This window comes from Protopterus annectens, chromosome 11.part0 (genome assembly GCF_019279795.1).
Source record: "Protopterus annectens isolate FY-2018-M chromosome 11.part0, PAN1.0, whole genome shotgun sequence".
NCBI lineage: Eukaryota > Metazoa > Chordata > Ceratodontiformes > Protopteridae > Protopterus > Protopterus annectens.
The window spans coordinates 165081824-165102789 of NC_056745.1; the positions used below are offsets into that span (position 1 = coordinate 165081824).

At 44.7% G+C, this 20966-nt stretch overlaps 1 protein-coding gene across 1 annotated transcript in view; it reads right to left on the minus strand.

Annotated features, from left to right (window-relative positions):
• CCND2 (cyclin D2) overlaps positions 1 to 20966 on the minus strand; it is a 201876-nt gene that overhangs the window by 96753 nt on the left and 84157 nt on the right. The window contains exon 4 of the mRNA XM_044087570.1: positions 5635 to 5783. Coding sequence (XP_043943505.1) covers positions 5635 to 5783 — 149 coding nt within the window. The remainder of the gene's footprint in view (positions 1 to 5634; positions 5784 to 20966) is intronic.

The window sequence follows — 20966 nt, forward strand, 5'->3', positions numbered from 1 at the left end:
AGCTGTGACTGTGCTGAGTCCATAAACTCCTTAGGTACCATTGTAGTTTCCTCATATGTAGCCTTGCTTGTGGAATCAGAAGGATGCAAGAAGCCATGTAACCCAGGGCCTGCAGGATTTTCCTTGCAGTCAGCTGAGTTTGTCTTGTCAGATTTTTGAAGTAATCTGGTAGTTGACTTTGTTTTTCTTCTGTGAGGAACGCCATTTGGATGGTAGTATCTAGATTCGCACCCAGAAAGGTTATTCTTTGGGATGGAACAAGTCTTGATTTGTGAATGTTGACTGTATATCCCCAAGGCCTGAAATAGGTGGATGGCATAATTCAAGTGTTTTACCAAAGTTTGTTGGCTGTCCGCTTGTATAAGGCAGTCGTCCAGATATGGGTAAATTTGAATCCCCTGAAGTCTGCAGTGTGCAATTACTGATGCCAGGCATTTCGTGAATACTCTGGGCGCAGTAGATAAGCCAAAGGACAATGCTGAGAATTGATAGTGCTCTGACCCTGCAAGAAATCTGAGGTGTCTTCTGCAACTTTGTCTGATAGGGACATGCAGGTATGCCTCCTTGAGGTCTAGAGTTACCAGCCAAGACCCCTTGCCCAGCATGGGAAGGAACTGCTGTAGAGTCAGCATTTTGAACTTTGGCACAATGAGACAAGTATTCAATGCGGACAAGTCGAGAATAGGCCTCCATTGTTTTTCTTTTCTTGGAACAAGGAATAGTCTGGAATAAAATCCTTGGCCTTGTTCTGAGAGAGGAACCTTTTCTATAGCTTTCATTTGCATTAAGCTGGAAATTTGTTTCAGAGCCTCTGCCCATTGATTCGGTGGCAGGTCTGGCATGCCTTTTCTTTTTGGTATTGTGTGAAAATGGAACCTGTATCCTTTGTCCATTATTTGTAGTGTCCATTTGTCCCTTGTAATACTGTGCCAATTTTCTGAGAATAAAGAAAGCTTTCCGCCCAAAGGTGCTTCCAATTGAGCCCTGGTTGGTGGTGTCAAAGTAAAGTCATTGAGCCTGTCCTTGTGCAGCAGTTGTAGGTCCTGCATTACCTCTCTGGTTGGGAGGCTGCCATTGACGTCCTCTGTAGGAGCCTCTAGCTTGCCCTCTACCTCTGGCACGCCTGTTCTTGTTCTTGCCTCTCTGAAACCTCTCTGTGTCTGGAAAGGACCAATTCTTGGAAGGCCAATTCCTGCTGAATCTTGGAGGTTGGACTTGGAGAAATCTTTGACTGTTTGAACAGATTTTGCCTTTTCTTCAAATTTCTTTAGAACCTCCTGAACCGTGGAGCCAAATAACTTTTGCTTTTCCAGTGGAGCATCCAGAAGCTTTGCTTTAACATGGTCTGGCAGAGATTGTTCCTTCAGCCAAGCATGCCTACGTATGACTGCGCCAGTCATAGCTGACCTACATGAAGCTTCCAATGCATCATAACCACATTCCTAGAAATGGTTGCTAACCTGCTGGGAGTTATGTACCAGAAATGGAATCTGTATCCCTGTGACACTATGTTTAGTACCCACTTGTCCTGGGTTATTAACTGCCAATTTTGAGCAAAAAGTGCTAACTTTCCCCCTATGGGTGCTGCCAAAAGGTAAGTGCTTGGAGTAGGCAGAGGGAATTCATTGGGATTGTTTTCTGTAGGTTTGCACCTTATCTCCTCCAGATTTGGAGGTAGAAGCGCCCCATTGCTTTGACCTGTATGAATCTTGCGCCTGGAATCTGGAACCCTTAGGGCATCTGGATTTGCCCCTTTGAGCTCTGTCTGACACGGGAAAAGACCAATGTTTTGTAGGCCAGTGTCTACTGAACCTAGGTGGCTGCACTTGTAAGAAGTCAACAGTTTGCATAGACTTAGCTTTGTCTTCCATTTTCTTTAAAACCTCTTCTGCCTTAATACCAAATCATGCAGTAAAGGTGCATCTAGCAATTTAGCTTTAACATGATCAGGCAAATTCTGTTCCTTTAACCAGGCATGCCTCCTAATCACAGATCCAGTAACTGGGCCCTGCAGGAGGCTTCTAAGGAGTCAAAACCACATTGCAGACTATGCTTTCCAACCTGTTCAGCTACATGCAATAATTCCTGCAATTCTTTATTTTCTGCACATTCTGAAATCAACATCATTTTGTTTCAACAATCCCATAACATGTTGTTGGCACTTAAGCATATGAAATTGACAGTTTAAAGCCCTGATTGCCAAGGTTGCAGAAGTATAAACCTTTTTTTCCCCATTTGTCCAGTGCCCTTGAATCTCTGTCGGAGGGGGTAGGATTTTTTTGCTGTTGAGGCCTTAAATCCCTTTGGACCCTGTGAAATAGTTTCAGGATCAGCAGCAGGGTTTCTAAATAAAAATTTATGTCCATCAGGGACCCTGTACTATCTGTCAGGCTTACTGGGAGCCAGAGGTAAGGAGTCAGGGGTCAAGCTTGACTCCGAAAACACATCATCCACAATGCCTAAAACAGGGGGAAGGGCTAAAGGCCTGTGCTGAGGGAGAAGAAGGAAATCCCTGAGCCTCTTTTTTGATTCTGAGAAGTCTTGACTCTCCCAGTGAAAATGCTCCCTCAAAGTATGCAAGATTTCTCCAAATGAATAATCCTCAGGAGGAGATGCAGATGGCATAGACTCCTATGCATCAGAATCCCCATAGGGAGGAATAGATAATTCCTGATCAAAACAGGAATCAGAAGAAATAGAAACCTGATCTGAAGATTCATAATCAGTGTCTTGCCTAGGCCTCTTATCTGGAGGGGGATGGGTACTCCTGATCAAGGTAATGAGGTCTTCAGCCATTCTGATCATCTGTTTTTTAGGCATAGAGGCCTGTGCACGTGGCTCATGCATCTTTTTTTTTAGTTTTAGAAGTTGCTTTTGTCTTTGGTTTTGCAGCTGTCGTCGGTTTGATATACAAATGTTGAGGTCTGAATACACCCTCAGAAGCCGGTGCCTGCTCAGCGCCTCTGGACCCATCCGAGGGAGATACATTCATCGGTCCAATACCTTGGGTATCTTGCGGCATGCCGGACTCCACGTGGGTGTCGGTAGAGGCCTGCGACTCGAAGGTAGCGGGTATCAGGGGCTGCGAAAGCGCCTCACTGAGTACCGGTGACTGGCTTAGGAGAAGCTTTGTCATTGGTTTTGGATCTCGACTGCCTGTCTCTGTCCTTTTCTTTGCACTTTTTATGTACTCCGGTAGTCGGACTGCTATCCGACAACATTTCTGGGTAGTTAAATCTGTTTCCAAAATACTTTGATGCAAAAATATACCGATGCTTAATAGTGCGTTGGTTAAATCTAGCACAAAACCGACAGCTAGGCATGTTATGATCAGGGCCTAGGCAAGGAATACAGTATAACTGGAAATCCTTATGAGGTATTTGCTTCCCACAAGTAATACAATTATTAACTTTTTCTGACATCGGTAAGGAGCAAGAAAAAAGTTTCCCTAACGGGGTACTTAGCTTTAGTGAAGACTTTGGTTCTGAAACTCAAACTCGAATATTTCAGTAGTCGGCCGACCGGCACTTGCGAAATGCTTCTGCTTCGGGCACTACACGGAAAGAAAGACTAAAGAAAATGGCGTCGGCTGCATGTTTTATACCCTTGACAACCTGACGTCATGGAAGAGAAGACAGCAACCGATGCAGGACCCAAGACTTTGGAATTCAGGCCGACTGGGTAATCTGCAGGCAGGTTGCCCTCAAATGTAATGACTGCAACACTGAAATACGAAGAACATCAGCAGAGGTAGGTCTCAAAGCCATAAAGGCATTAAAAGTGTCCTGAGAAAAGGCCTGCCAGACTGGAGTAGGGTCCTGAAGAGGTGAAATATGCTTAAGCTTTTTTGAAGAGGAAGATCAGCCTTAGGCTGAGAGGAAGGGACTGACGTAGGCCTACCCTCTCTGGCACAGATGTTGGACTCTCTTCACTGGCTATGTAAAGAGAAGTACTTTGTGGGATGTCCGAAGAGATAAGCTGTGATTCCCCCTTACCATCCTGACTGGATGTCTGCGACACCTCTGTGAACGTGCTAATGGCAATTTCCTTAGAGGCTTCCGAAGCTTTATCCACTGCAGGTAAAGAGCCAGCAACTGTATGGACCTCCGGGCCTTCATCAGCCTCAAGATGGACATCCAGATTCAGAGAAGAAGCCAAAGACTCTGGCCTAACTTAGACCTCCTTCTTCGGAGGCTCAGCGGACAGACCAGACGTACCCTCCATATCAAGTGCTAGTCCCTTAAGCCTCTGGTTCTCCAGGTAAACATTTAAGGCAGACATATGATTGTGGAGCATCTTGGGAACAAACACCTGACAGATCGTGCCAGTCTTGTAATCATGTGTAAACCTTAGACAGAATAGACACTGGCTGTGATTACCTTTTTGTGGAATTTGTCTTCCACAATGGCACTTGTCTTTCTTGGATAAAAACATGCAACAATAAGTGAAAGCAAGAAAAATCCCCAACAGGGCACTTATCTGAGAACAGCGGTCACTCAGCGATCAGACGAATGAGAGAAGATGGTTTTTGGACTGGTGGCAGAGAATTCTAAGGATGTCACTTTTATGGCCTATGCTCCCTGCTGCCTTTTTGCAACATCCCCTGTACCTTGCAGTAGTATAAGTCTTTTGTATACTGGTTGGACGTTTGGGTCACCTATGCAGAGAATCCTTCAGGTTATGAATTCTGCAAAATCAGAATAGGACAGCAAAATCATATAGTACAGCAAATCTGCACCATCTCACTCTTTCCCCCCTCACCACAGCAAAATATTCTCTTGGGAAATGGTGTCTTCCTGGGACAACTCTTGACAGTTCTACAGTCAATTCCTAAACCATTTCAGTCCAAATAGTACAGTCTGTATTTTGCAAGACAGAAAGCAAGAGCAATAAGGATCACTACTACTTTAACAAATGTAATTTTCTGAACACATCATCCACTACTAGTCAAAAATGAGGTCTTCAGCGTAGCAAACATCTCACACTCTGGAGTACTGGTTCAGCATCACTAAATAAAACAGGTTGGGCATAAACCATGCATCTTTGCAGAATACCACCACACAAGTCTCACAGAGCTTCAATAAAATTACCAAAAATAAAGTGAAGCAAAACCAGGGAAAACAAATTAGGTCATTTCTACAAATTTCCACACAGGCAGAGAACAGTTTAATTGTTAAAGATGCATTTGCTACAAAAAAAAAGTTGTCTCAAGCTCTAAGCTGGAGCCAGTTAAGATGAATACCCTCTAAAATGTGGGAAACATTTCTACAAAAGCAGAAAAAATTCATACGTCTCCACAAAATATGTGCACACATTTTCTGAGTTGGTATGTGTTGAGTAAAATGACGACACCTGCCTGCATCACTTGACAGTTTCCTTTAATTTCCTCATGAAAATCACATTCAGAGATGCTGCCACCTGACCTGCTAACACTGCACTTTAAATATACTCAACTTCCAATCTTTGTATTTATATCCACACTAAGCAAAGCAATCTAAAAAAAAGGGCATCATAAGGCGGTGTCCATTACGTCACTGCAACATACAGCAATGTTTTATATGTGGGGGAGGGGTTTCCCTCATCTCTGTATGTTTATACATAAAATCTAGCACTGAGAAAAAATACAATACTTACCACATCTGTGTTGGTAATCTTGGCGAGAACTTCCATCAAGTTGTCACCAGACAACGTACTTTCTCCACTGTCAATCTGCAGACCACAAATTGCTGCTCCTACGCTTCCAGTTGCAATCATTGAAGGTGGGTACATGGCAAAGGTAAAATCTGCAAGGGTAGATAAAAATAAAATGAACGCCAAAGACACAAAATTCCTCACACTATTAAATACTCATTTGTTTAAAAATCACTTAAATAACATAAATGCTTCCACATTACTTTTAATCTTCCAAAAAAACAAGCAAAATAAGTTAGTGAGCTACTTTTTTTTTTTTTTTTTTTTTTTTTTAAACAGAGGGGCTGGACTGACGATGACAGAACCATTGTTTCTTCCGCTTCCGTTATGAGGTCTCCAAAGCTACTCGATCCAAAGAAGTTGAATAAAGAGCCACAGTCCCCCTGCCAAACACCACTGCTGTAGGTCTGTTTCCATGTGTGGTCACATGAGAACATTTCAATGGCCAGTAACCCTGTTACTGCCTTAATGGCATTCAACATGCAAATGAGACAGCTTGCAAATGGCCAGGGGCCCAGAATTAACTGCAGCACAGCTAGCAGCAGGTCTTGCATCACCTCAAACTCTTACATGGACTTCCTTCCATAATAAGCACCATAAAAGTTGGCTATGAAGAGTTGCACATGCCCAGCTTTTGTTGTACAACAGGCCCCGATTTGTATCGCTGGCTCTGATTTTTAGCATATTAATTAACTAGCGCAACGAAGGAAGGCAAACTTCTCCAGTAAGAGTGTGGCACCATTGTTTAAAACCATCGCCTCATCTCACACTGCAGAAAATCATGTCACCGACCTTTCTGATATGAATTCAATCTGCCAACTCCACAAAAGAGCTGAAGGGGTGGAAACATGTCTTTTGTTTGCACAGTCTCCTAACTCATGCAAACACACACACACACACACACACACACACACACACACACACACACACACACACACACACACACACACACACACACACACAAATAAAAGTTATGTTACAACTGAAAGTGTAAGAGGAAAGGACTACATAAATCCAGACAAACACACACACACACACACACACACACACACACACACATAGACAGACACGCACACACCCAACAAAGGCATTACAGCAAGTCAGTGACTTATCAGAAATATAATGAATGTTATGATGTCTAGGCTAAAAAAAAAATCTACTTGTATTAAAATAAAATGAAATACTAGAAAGCCTCTGCTAACAATGGAGCAAAAAATTTAAGTTACACTCCACATCTTGGCTATCCTAAATATTACATTTTTGCTTTATCTGTATCGTCTCAAAGCTATATATTGCAGCCACACAAAAAAATTGATCTACACAAGACAGCCAGACATTATACATTGTGGGTTTTGGTACTTTCAAGTGTTCACAATTTTTCTCCTAGACAACCTCTTGCTCCTTACTGTACAACAATCTCAGTTTTTCACAGCACTGCTAAATCAAATTTTTCAAATTCTTAGTCTTACATTTCGAATTTACGTTTCAGTGGTGGTGCTGCGGTAGCGTTGTCGCCTCACAGTAAGACGCTGTCCAGTTCGATTCTCAGCTAGAGTGTCTTCTGCGTGGAGACATGCGTGAATGGGCGTACCTACGTTGAAGGTTGTGCGTCAGGGCTGGTAACTCGGCACGTAAAAATCAACTACCAATCATTAGTGGACCGGAGTTCCGCTGTGGCGACCCCCTAACCGGGAAAAGCCGAAAGACACATCAACAACATTTGAATACAACTTGTTTACATTGTAGGCTGACTAGCATCTACCTTCTGTTAAAAACCTCTCTGCTTTATTCTCATAAGCAAACTCTGCAGTCAGGATTTATCATGTTGGCAGAGTCAGCTAAGAAGGTGGGTGTAGGCTAAAAAGACCCAAAGATGAATGCTACAAGGGGTGGATACTCACTTGTCACCTGGAAAATAAGCTAAAAACTTAGCAAAAGCAATGCAGTTGGGCTCCAAGTACCTGACCTTCAAATAATGCTAGGCCGTTGGCACCAATGTCAGCAAGGCATACAGTTTTAATGACCTTCTGAATCCATTTATAAAAAGAAATACTATTCAAGCACATGCTACTTCTAGAATGGATTACAAAAATGGTGCTTCAGCATTATCAGTAGAATAGGTCTTTAAGGAGGTACTACCATCTCTCAAAACAGCACATTAGTTCCAGTAAATCCCAGATTCATACCGATATTACATCCTAACGTGAAAATGTTCTCAGGAGTGCTACTGAAATCCTAGATCACTTACGCCATACGCACCACTATGAAGTGAAACATTTCATGTTGTCTTTTTGTATTAATCCATATGCATCTCCCCAGACATCCTACTACTCCTTGGCAACAACTCAAGCCACTTTACCCAAAGAAAGGGATCCTCTAGACCACTGTAATCTGGGTAACCACTCAAATGAGCAGGCAAATTCCATCATTCAGTAATCAGAGCACAGATGTACTTTTATGCCTACAGCGCTGGGGGAGTTGAGACATCAGGAGTGCACAGCAATTAAGTTAACCCCACCATGTAGATCATACTTGCAGCTGCATTTCCTCACATTACACCGTACAGCTGCAGAGAATGTTCATGAGAGCAGCAGCACCTGCTTCCTTACCTTCAACCCCACCCCACCACCTCCCAAAGAATCAGCAGTCAGCTTTCGGCAACTCAATTTCCCTCTCCTAATACAAGCTTGTAATACCAGAGAAGACAGTCAAACTGATATCACCAATCTCACTGCTACATCAGATGTCTGGCAGCACAACAGAAGTACAAGTAATGAGGGCGCTCATCAATGCTACGAAAATAAAAACTGCAAAAATCTACAAACTTAGACAGGTCAGTGTTAATCTGTGGACAGCATTACTCAGTTTGACTGTCAGCACTCCAAAAAACTTGAGCAGCATTCAAATGTACTGTCTAAAGCATAAAAAGTACAGTTGTGTACACTTACATAAATATACATGTTCGAGTGTATTCACTGTTGCAGTCAGCACCTGTGGGTTATCCCTGCTGTGGTAGCCCTCGGCCAGCCCGAATACCAGAGTCAATGTTTTTCTGCGTCAGCTGCTGTCGCATGCTGTCTGACCGTCAGGTCGTCAGTGCTATAAAGGAAAGCAGCTAACGCCATTACATCAGTTTTTTCTTGCCCTAAGCAGTCAGAGGCCCAAGTAAATATGTTAAAGTAGTCCTGGTGGCTAAAAGCCACCGTTAGAAACTTATGTCTCCTAAAGAAAGAAGATACAAGGGGAAGGAGGGTGGGAAAGCAGGACTGCAACAGTAAATACACTCGGACATCTACATTTATGGTAAGTGTACACACCTGTACAATGTTCTTCGTGTTTCACTGCTGCAGTCATCACCTGTGGGAGGATTCCCAAAGCTGAGAAGAGGGGTGGTAGGATTAGTAAGAGACCTAGGAATGGGTCACCATGTCCTGCAGGACTGCAGAGGCAAACCCTGCCCTAGCCTTAGAAAAAGGAGGTAAGTGGTAATGCTTGGTAAAGGTATGGCCAGAAGTCCAGGTGTCAGCCTCCAGGATGCCCCTGGTGGGAACTCCTCTGAGGAATGCTGTGAAGTGGAGGCTGCCCTAGTGGAATGGGTCTGAATAGACTTGGGGGAGGGGTTCCCATGCAAACTGTAGCAGAAATGGATACAGTGTGATATCCATTTAGAAATGGTTTGTTTGGAAATAGGCTTCCCCTCTGCCACTGGGACAAAACTGACAAGTAGTTGGTCTGTTTTCCCGAAGGGCTTAGTACTGTCCAGATAGAATCCGAGCTGTCTGTGCACATCTAGTAAGTGCAGAATTCATTCCCCTTGTTTTGAGGGTTAGGAAAGAAGGTGGGTAGATGTATGGCCTGGTTGAGAGTTGCATTAGATACCACCTTGGGCATAAAGGAGGGATTAGTCCTCAGGGAGACCCTGTCTGCATGGAAGATGATGAAGGGCTCAATGGCCATCAGTGCCTGAAGTTCTGAAACCTTTCTGGCTGAGGTGATAGCTAGGAGAAAAGCAGTCTTCCAGGAGAGGTATCTTAGTTCTGCTGAAGTAGCAGGTTTGAAGGGTGGTATAAGTTAAGTCTTTCCCAAAACATAATTCAGGTCCCAGGCTGGAGAGGGTGGCCTTCAGGGAGGTCTAATATTAGAAGCCCTCTGAGGAACTGTTTCATCAAAGGGTGGGAGAACAGGGGCTGTTCTCTATCAAAATGAGTTGAAATGGCTGAGGCATGGATTTTAATAGAGAAGGAGAGGCCACCATTAAGTAGCTCCGCTAGGTAGTCCAGGATAAGAAGGATGGAAGGGTGTGAGGTACTGTCCCCTCTGGACTGGCTCCAGGAGCAAAATCTTTTCCATTTCCCTGCATAAGATTTTCTGATGCTGGACCTTCTGGCCTCTGTGATAATGTCTAGGACATGTTTGTTTAACAGGGGCCCCTTGATTGCCTTTAAAGTATTAGCCATGCTGTTAGTTTGAGAGTCTGCAAGTCTGGGTGCAGCCACCCCCCCCCCCCGAGTTAGGAGGTCTGAGATCAGGGGAAGCCGACTGGGAAGCTGTAAGGTCAGGCTGTGCAGTAAGGGGTACCAATCTTGTCTGGGCCAATCTGGAGCAATGAGGATGGCCTTTGGTCCCTCCTCCCTTAATTTGATCAGTACCTTGGGGATATGAGGCAGATGAGGGAATGCGTACACAAAGAGGGTGTTCCAGGGAAAGGTCAAGACATCCACCTACCATGCTAGGTGGTGACACCCCCTGGTACAGAATTTTTTCGGCTGGTGGTTGGGATGTGAAGCAAAGAGATCTACCTCTGGAGTCCCCCACGCCTGGGTGATTTGTAAAAAGATTTTTCTGTGGAGCTGCCATTCATGGGGGTCCAGTAAGTTTCTACTTAAGTGGTCTGCCAGGGTGTTGTTGATCCCCGGTAGGTATTCGGCTATCAGGTGTAGTCCCATGGAAGAGGCTGCCAGCCAGAGGTTCATGGCTAGCCTGCACAGAGGGTAAGATTGGATCCCTCCCTGTTTTGTTGATGTACCACATTACTGTGGTGTTGTCTGTTTTGATAAGGAGAACCCCTGGCTTGAGATGGGGTCTGAAGGATGTCAGAGCCTTTTGTTCTGCCATCATTTCCTTCTGGTTGATGTGTAAGGGCAGGTGCTGGGCATCCCAAAGACTTTGGGTGCACCTGCCTTCTAGGTCAGCGCCCCAAGCTATGTCTGAGGCATTGGTGGTAATGGTCTGCCCGGTTAGGCGGAGGTTGAAGGGAACACCCTTGTTCTGGGCACTTGCCCCTGCCCAGAGACACTAGGCCCTTATACAGGGGTTCAGAGGTAGAGAGGTCTTTGGAGGTTGAGACTACTGACACCAAAGGTTCTTTCGGTACCACTGAAGTTTTCTCATGTGACGCCTGGCCAGAGGAAAGTACAGTTGTGTACACTTATCATAAATGTAGATGTTGAGTGTATTCACTGTTGTAGTCATCACATTTGGGTTATCTGCCTGCAGTAGCCCTCAGTCGGCCTGATTAACAAAGTCCTGGGTCCTGCATCGGTTGCGGTCTCTTCTTCCGTGACGTCAGGTAGTCAAGGGTATAAAATATGCAGCCGACGCCATTACATTAGTTTTTCTTGCCCCAGATCTCAGGTGCCCCCTTAATGGGAAGCAATATATATATATATATATATATATATATATATATATATATATATATATATATATATATATATACATACATAGATACATACATTCATATATATATATATATATATATATATATATATATATATACACACAAGGTTATACCTCCAATAACAAAGCAAATACACCAAAAAGCTTTTAAGCATAGTAAAGGAGAGAAGAGGTATAGCCAAAAAAATTCAGGGGGCTGGAGGGAGGGAGGGTAACCAGGACTGCAACAGTGAATACACTCGAACATCTACATTTATGGTAAGTGTACACAACTGTACTATGTTCTTTGTGTTTCACTGTTGCAGTCATCACATTTGGGTAGATTCCCAAAGCTAAGGATGGGAGGAGGAATTTCGATAGCATTAGGACCAGCTAAAATGCCCTGCAAGACTGCCAGCTCTGGATTTAGAGAAAACTGGCAAATGGTAATGCTTGGAGAAAGTACGCACAGAACTCCGGGTAGCAGCTTCTAGGATGTCCATGGTAGGGACACCTCTGAGAAAGGCTGTAGAGGTAGATGCAGCCCTGGTTGAATGGGGTCTGATCCCCTGTGGGATAGGTTTTCCATTGTGCTTATGTCAGAAATTAATGCAACGGCCTATCCATTTAGAAATGGTTTGCTTTGAAATAGCCTTCCCCTCTGCCCCTGCAGCAAATGCCACCAGCAGTTCAGATTTCCTTTGAGGTTTAATCCTGTCCAAGTAAAATCTAAGTTGTTTGCGCACATCCAAGGAGTGCAGTGTCCGTTCCCCTTTGTTCTGTGGATTAGGAAAGAAGGTTGGCAAATGAATGGACTAATTAAGAGCCACACTGGAAACCACCTTGGGCATGAAGGAGGGATTGGTTTTGAGGGACACCCTGTCCGCATGAAAGATGATGAAAGACTAGACTGCCATAAGGGCCTGTAATTCAGATACCCTTATTGCTGAAGTGATTGCTAAAACGAAGGCAGTTTTCCAAGAAAGGAATTTTAAATCTGCACTAACAGCTGGCTAGAAAGGAGGAAGGATGAGTTTCTACAATACAAAGTTAAGGTCCCAGGCTGGACTTGGGGCTCTCCTGGGTGGTCTTAAATTTTTGGCCCCTCTGAGGAACTGCCTGAGAAGTGGATGAGAGAAGAGGGGAGGTTCTATGTTATGAGCTGAAATGGCTGAGGCGTGAATTTTGATGGAGGAAAAAGAAAGGCCCTTGTGAAGCATCTCAGTTAAGTATTGTAGAGTCTGGGGTAAGTTGGGCGCTACTGTGCTCATCCCTTGAGGTTGGTTCCAGGCACAGAATCTTTTCCAGCATAAGATTTTCTAGTACTAGGCCTCCTTGCCTCTAAAATTATATCCATCACTGGTTTACTGAGGGATGGTAAAGGAGAGATTAGGTAATTAGCCAGGCTGCTAGGTTCAGGGTTTGAAGCTGCGGGTGCTGAGCTTGTAGATGCACTTGGTAGCTCAAGGCTGTGTTCCACATTGCCATGGCTAGTCTGCAGAGGGGGTAAGAATGGGTACCCCCCTGCTTGATTATGTACCACATAACAGTGATGTCCATCTTTACCATTAATTGTTCTGGAAGAATGTGGTCCTTGAAGGCTGTCAGAGCATTCTGTAAAGCTAACATTTCTTTTTGATTGATATGCAGGTGCATTTGACTTGGGTTCCATTTGCCCGGAATGCACTTCCCTGCCAGGTGAGCCCCCCCATGCATAATCTGATGCGTCTGTTAGGGTTTGGGCGGCAGGGGGTAGAGTGAATGGTAGTCCCTTGTTTTGGTGGCAAGCCTCTGCCCACCAAAGGAACTCTAATCGTAGGCAAGGTATGATAAGAATCATTACTTCTAGATCCTGAGAATGTTGACACCATAGGCTTTTTAGATACACTGTAGTTTCCTCATATGCAGTCTTGCATATGGAATTAGAAGAATGCAGGAGGCCATGAACCCCAAGGCTTGCAGTATTTGCCTTGCAGATAGCAGGGTTTTTGTGGCCATTAGTTTGAAGTAGGTTGTCAAATGAATTTGTTTCTCTGGCGTGAGGAAAGACATCTGGGAAGTTGTATTCAAGCTTGCTCCCAGGAATATAATTTGTTGTTAGGGTACCAGGTGTGATTTCTTTTCGTTTATGGTGTACCCCAGACAAGTTAGCACCCTTTGAATAAAAGCCAGATGATTCAAAAGTATGTCCTGGCTTTCTGCCTGAATTAGACAATCGTCCAGGTATGGGTATATTTGAATATTTCTTCGCTTGCAAAATGCAATGACTGGAGCTAGGCACTTTGTGAATACCCTGGGCGCAGTAGATAAGCCAAAGGGCAGTGCAGAGAACTGACAGTATATGTAGCGTGCTTTGAAGCGTAGATATCTTCTGCAAGATTCCCTGATTGGGATGTGCAGGTATGCTTCCTTTAAATCGAGTGTTGTCAACCAGGCATCTTTGCCTAGCCTAGGAAGCAACTGGTGAAGAGTCAGCATCTTGAATTTTGGAATCACCAAAAAAGTGTTTAAAGTGGACAGGTCCAGGACAGGATGCAATGAATAGGAAAAGTCTGGAGTAGAAACCTTGTCCCTTTTCCTCTTCTGGTACAGTTTGAATAGCCTTTATGCTTAAGAGAGAGAGAGAGGGAGAGAGAGAGAGTGAGAGAATACTTGCTTTCGAGCCTCTGCCCACTGATTTGGGGGTAGATCTGGCCAACCGTTTGGGGTTGGTAACGTGTGGAAGTGAAATCTGCATCCTTGGGAAACTATATTTAAAACCCATTTGTCCTGGGTAATGAGTTCCCAGTTTTTTGCATGAAGAGCAATCTTTCCCCCAAAAGGGGCAGTCAGTTGAGAAGTGCTTGGAAGTTTTAAGTTAAGTCATTGAGACAGTTTACCATAGGGGGGAGTTTAACTACTCCCAGATTTGTAAGTCGGGCCTCCCCCACTGCTTAGTGATGTGCATACCCTGGGACTGAAACCTGGGTTTACTGCTGGATCTGGATTTGGACTGAGAAGGCCTGGAAAAGGCAGGAAAGGACAAATTCTTAGAGGGCTAATGCCTACTAAATCTTGGAGGTTGTACTTATAAGAAATCTTTAACAGTTTGCAAAGCTTTAGCTTTTTCCTCCATCTTTTTAAGAACTTCTTCTGCCTTGTTGCCAAACAGGCGGTCCTGATTTAAGGGAGCATCCAGTAATTTAGCTTTAACATGATCTGGCAAGGATTGCTCCTTAAGCCAAGCATGCCTTCTAAGTACAGACCCAGTGACAGCAGCCCTGCAAGATGCCTCTAGTGAATCAAAACCACATTGCAAAGTATGTTTTCCAACCTGTTCAGCAGAATGCATTAAATCCTATAAATCCTTATTTTCAACACAATCAGGAATCATCATCATTTTCTGTTGCAATCCAATAATATGCTGCTGATACTTTAACATATGAAAAGTACAGTTTTGTACCTACCATAAATGTAGATGTCCGATAGGTATGCATCTGCAGTCATAACATATGGGTTGTCCTTCCTCAGGCAGCCCTTCGGTCGGCCGGATTCCAAAGTCTGGGTCTGGCCTCGGCTGATGTCACACTTTCCCCGACGTCAGATCGTCTGGGGTATAAAAGCATCAGCCGACGCCATCTTCCACAGTCTTTCTTGCCCCAGATGCCAGGTGCCCTCTAGGAAGGCTAAATTTGGAGAAATGCAAGAAATTCCAAACATTTGTAAAAGTATATAAACAAATACACCATAATAGATCCCCCAGCTAGCTAATAGAGGGGTAAGTACCCTAGGAATACCATAGAGGGGAAGGAGGGAGGGTAAACCTGACTGCAGATGCATACCTATCGGACATCTACATTTATGGTAGGTACAAAACTGTACTATGTCCTTCAAGGATGCATCTGCAGTCATAACATATGGGTAGAATACCATAGCCAATCTGGGGGTGGAGGCACTAAGAAAAGGATGGTGTAGTTAAGATACCCTGCAGGACTGCTGTAGCAAAACCTGCTCTGGATCTGGAGTATAAAGGTAAATTGTAATGCTTGGCAAATGTATGCACGGAGCTCCATGTAGCAGCTTCTAAAATGTCCTTGGTAGCCACCCCTCTTAGGAAGGCTGTAGTGGTGGCTGTGGCTCTCGTGGAATGAGGCCTAATGTTTGCAGGAACAGTTTTTCCATGAAAGGAGTAACAAAAACGAATGCAATTTCCTATCCATTTTGAAATTGTCTGTTTGGAAATTGCTTTTCCTTGTGCCCCAGCAGCATATGCTACAAACAGTTGGTCAGTCTTTCTGTAACTTTTAGTTCTGTCCAAATAGTAGCGTAATTGTCTGTGTATATCCAGAGTGTGTAGAAGTTTCTCCCCTTTATTTTGTGGATTTGGGAAGAATGTAGGCAAGTGAATTGCTTGGTTCAAGGATACCCTAGATACCACCTTTGGCATAAAAGTAGGATTGGTTCTCAATGAAACTCTGTCTTGATGGAAAATAAGAAATGGCTGCACTGCCATTAAAGCTTGTAACTCAGATACTCTTCTTGCTGAAGTTATGGCCAGAAGGAATGCAGTTTTCCAAGACAAACTGTAGATCCGCCTATGCTGCTGGTTCAAAGGGAGGAAGTGTTAGTTTCTCCAGCACAAAGTTAAGGTCCCAAGTAGGTAAAGGTGGTTTCCTTGGAGGATTGATGTTTTTGATTCCTCTCAGAAATTGTCTCAAGAGAGGATGCGAGAAGATAGGTGGATTAACATAGTATTCTGCTGAAATTGCTGAGGCATGTATCTTAATGGAAGAATAAGACAGGCCATTGTGGAACAATTCTGCTAAGTATTCCAGTATATGTGCCATGCTCATCACTGTCACATCTAGGCCTTTTGTTGTGTTCCAAATGAGAAATCTTTTCCATTTTGCTGAGTATGCCTTCCTTGTGGAAGGCCGGCAAGCTTCCATAATTAATGTCCTTTACTCTCTGTGATAAGCTATTCTGAGGAGGAGTCATGGAATTCTCCAGGCAGCTAGCTGCAAGGTTTTCAAGTTGGGATGCAGGATCTTGAAATTGTTCTGCGTCAGAAGAAGTGGCCATAGGGGGAGAGGCCAAGGTTTCGTCTGTGACATGCTCTTCAACAGTGGGTACCAGTGCTGCCTTGGCCAGTCTGGAGCTATCAGAATCACTCTTGGCTGTTCTGCCCTGATCTTCAGTAAAACCTTGGACATTAATGGGAGTGGTGGGAAAGCATAGACTTTTAGAGCTTTCTAGCTGAAAGAGAGAGAGTCCACCTTCCATGCTTGTGGGTGGTATGTCCTTGAGCAGAATGTCTTCAGTTGATGATTGTGGGGTGAGGCGAACAGATCTATCTCCGGCCTTCCCCATGATTGTGTTATTAGTAAGAAGATGTCTGGGTGCAGCATCCATTCGTGTGCATCCATGGTAGTTCTGCTTAAGCTGTCTGCCAGTGTATTGTCTTTCCCTGGCATGAATTGGGACTGTAGTTGTATATTGAGTTTCAAGCAAAGTTCCCATAGATTCATGGCCAGTCTGCATAGAGGGTAGGAATGCGTGCCTCCTTGCTTGTTTATGTACCACATAACTGTGGTGTTGTCTGTCCTTATTAGCAGGTGGCCTTTATGAAGGAAAGGTTTGAAGGCCTCGATTGCGTGTATCACTGCCAGCATTTCCTTTTGGTTTATGTGCATGCGCAGCTGTCCTTGAGACCATAGCCCTTGGATACATTTGTCCTCCATGTGTGCTCCCCAACCTCGGTCTGGAGCGTCCGTGGTGATGGTTTGGTTTGCTTTTGGTTTGTTGAAAGGCAACCCTCTGTTGGACTGGCAGGCTTGAGCCCACCACAGGAATTTCTTTTGAAGGCAAGGAATGAGTGGGATCAAAGTTTCTAAGCTGTGACTGTGCTGAGTGCATACACTCCTTAGGTACCATTGCAATTTTCTCATATGCAGCCTGGCTTGTGGAATCAGAATTATGCAGGATGCCATGTAACCCAGAGCCTGCAGGATTTTAGTTGCAGTCAGCTGAGTTTGTCTTGTCAGATTCTTGAAGTAATCCGGAAGTTGTTTTTGTTTTTCTTCTGTGAGAAAGGCAATTTGGGTGGTTGTGTCTAGATCTGCACCCAAAAAGGTTATTCTTTGGGATGGAACAAGTCTTGATTTTTGGATGTTGACTGTGTATCCCAAGTCCTGTAATAGGTGGATGGCATAGTCCAAGTCCTTAAATTTTCCTTGTTGTCCGCTTGTATAAGGCAGTCGTCCAGATATGGGTAGATTTGAATCCCCTGAAGTCTGCAGTGTGCAATTACTGATGCCAGGCATTTCATGAATACTCTGGGCGCAGTAGATAAGCCAAAAGGCAATGCTGAGAATTGATAATGCTCTGATCCTGCAAGAAATCTGAGGTGTCTTCTGCAACTTTGTCGAATAGGGACATGCAGGTTTGCCTCCTTGAGATCTAGAGTCACCAGCCAAGACTCCTTGCCCAGCATGGGAAGAAGTTGCTGTAGGGTCAGCATCTTGAATTTTGGCACAATGAGGTAAGTATTCAGTGCGGACAGGTCAAGAATAGGCCTCCATTGATTTTCTTTTCTTGGAACAAGGAATAATCTGGAATAAAATCCTTGGCCTTGTTCTGAAAGAGGTACCTTTTCTATGGCTTTCATTTGTATTAATTTGTTGATTTGCTTCAAAGCCTCTGCCCGGCAGGTCTGGCATTCCTTTTTTTTTTGGCAATGTGTGGAAATGGAACCTGTATCCTTTGTCTATTTGCAGTGTCCATGTGTCCCTTGTGATGTAATGCCAATTTTTTGAGAATAAAGAAAGCTTTCCGCCCAATGGTGCTTCTAATTGAGCCCTGGTCGGCGGAGTCAAAATAAAGTCATTGAGTCTGTCCTGGTGTAGCAGTTGTTGTTGTTGTTCCTGCACTACCTCTCTGGTTGGGAGGCTGCCACTGACGGCCTCTGTAGGAGCCTCTAGCTTGCCCTCTACCTCTGGCACGCCTGTTCCTGCCTCTCTGGGATCTGTCCGTGTCCGGAAAGGACCAGTTCTTAGTAGGCCAATTTCTGCTGAATCTCGGTGGTTGTACTTGCAGAAAGTCCTTGACTGTTTGCACAGATTTTGCCTTTTCTTCAAACTTCTTTAAGACCTCCTGAGCCGTGGAACCAAATAATTTTTGTTTTTCCATTGGAGCATCCAGGAGCTTGGCTTTAACATGGTCTGGTAAAGATTGTTCCTTCAACCAGGCATGCCTACGTATAACTGCCCCTGTCATAGCTGACCTACATGAAGCTTCCAGTGCATCATAACCACACTGCAAAAAATGGTTGCTAACCTGCTGTGAGTTATGTACCAGATCCTGAAGTGATTTACGGTCAAGGGGTTCAGAAGAGGAAAGCTTCTTATGCAATTCATCCAACAAATACTCTTGGTACTGAATCATATGAAACTGACAATTTAATGCCCTCATGGAAAGAGTTGCAGAAGTATATACTTTCTTTCCCCATCTCTCTAAAGCTCTAGACTCCCTTTCAGAAGGTAAAGGATTTTTAGCAGTGGCAGCTGCAACCCCTTTTGGGCCCTGGGAAATAGTTTCTGGATCTGCAGAGTGGGCCTTGTACAGATGTAGATGAGAATCCGGGACCCTGTAGTACCTATCAGGTTTGGCAGGAGCCGGAGGGAGAGAATCCGGGGCTGTACTAGCATCAGAGTACACATCATCAATAACATTCAAAACAGGAGGTATAGCTAAAGGCCTATGCGGAGGTAAATGTAAAAAGGTCCTTAATCTCTTTCTAGAATCAGAAAATTCCTGGCCCTGCCATTGAAAATGTTCTCTCAGAGTGCAGTGTCTCACCAAATGAAAACTCTTCAGGAGGGGAGGCCGAAGGAATAGATTCTTCAGCATCCGAATCCTCGTAGGCCGAATAAGCCTCCTCCTGGTGATCTGACAACACAGATCCATCCGTAGACTCATCTGAAGAGTGGGGGTCAGAGGGCTCAGCCCTGGGCCTTTTGTCTGGTGGTGGATGAGAGCCCCTGTCCGGGTGAGGTTGCGAACCTCTAATTAAAGAGAGAAGATCCTCTGCTAGGCTGAGAATCTGAGAGCCAGTAGAAGGTCTCTGAGAGGTAATCTTGGGAGGCAAAGCCTTGGCAAGTTTAGCAGCTTTAGCCCTAGAAAAGGCCTTAATGGACATGGATGCAGGGGGTCTGGCTGCACCATGTGCAGGAGTAGACTTGTCTAAAGGAATGGTGTCGGACATTTCCTGAACACTGGTTTCAGTAGGTAATTCAATAACCGATTCGGCCGGGGCCTCCAGGGCCGAGGTAGTCGGTTGAGTGGATTCGGTTAAAGGAAGCACCGAGGACTCTGTTTCGTCCGAAACAGAGACACTCGCGGTAGGCCTAATGGGCCGCGAGTGTCGGTCCTTGTCCTTCCGTTTTTTCACCACATGCAAAGTCGGAGTCTCCGACGGCATTTTGTACGCAAAATTAGCCCCAAAGAATTCCTCTGCAAACTCCGACCGACGTCTAAGAGTTCGTCGGTTGAAGGAAGCACAGGCTGAGCAGGCCGAGACGTCGTGGTCTGGGCCTAAGCAAGGGAGGCAGTAAGAGTGGAAATCCTTATGAGGTATTTGTTTCCCACAAGTTAAACAATTATTTACTTTATCTGACATCGGCTGAGGCAAGAAAGAGTCCCCAACGGAGTACTTAGCTTTTTCAAGTCTTCGTAGCTGAATCACAGGAGCTGGCCGACCGGCACTTGCTAACTGCTTCTGCTTCGGGCACCACGGCAAGAAAGACTGAGGAAGATGGCGCCGGGCTGATGCTTTTATACCCCAGACGCCTGACGCCGGGGAAAGTGCGACATCAGCCGAGGCCAGACCCAGACTTTGGAATCCGCCGATCAAGGGCTGCCTGAGGCAGGACAACCCATATGTTATGACTGCAGATGCATCCTTGAAGGACATCTGGCAGTTTAAGGCCCTAATGGCCAAGGTTGCAGAAGTGTATACCTTCTTATCCCATCTATCCAGCACCCTGGAGTCTCTATCAATGGGGGTAGGATTTTTTGCAGCAGTAGCTTTAATGCCCTTGGGTCCCTGTGAAATGGTCTCAGGATCCACAGTAGGATTTTTGAAAAAGAACTTGAGAGTCAGGAACCCTGTAATATCTATCAGGTTTTCTGGGAGCAGGAGGTAAAGAGTCAGGGGCCAAGCTAGATTCCGAAAAGGCATCATGAACAATGTCTAGTAGAGGAGGGATAGCTAAAGGCCTGTGCTGGGGCAGGAGGAAGAAATCCCTAAGCCTCTTTTTGTAATCAGAGAAATCCTGACTTTCCCAACGAAAATGCTCCCTAAGAGTAGGCAAGGTTTCACCAAAACAGAAATCCTCTGGGGGGGGGGCAGTGGGAATAGAGTCCTCAGTATCAGAATCCTCATAGGTAGAGAAGGGTAAATCCTGATCATCACAGGAAATAGAAATTTCAGAATCCTTGTCAGAAGTATCATAAGCAAACTCAGTCCTACTGTCTCAGAGGGGGAAGGTTGGCTTCCCCTGAAGGTCTTTAGTCATTCTTATCATTTGTTTTTTTAGGCATAGAGGCCTGACCATGCGGTCTGGGCATTATATTGGTGT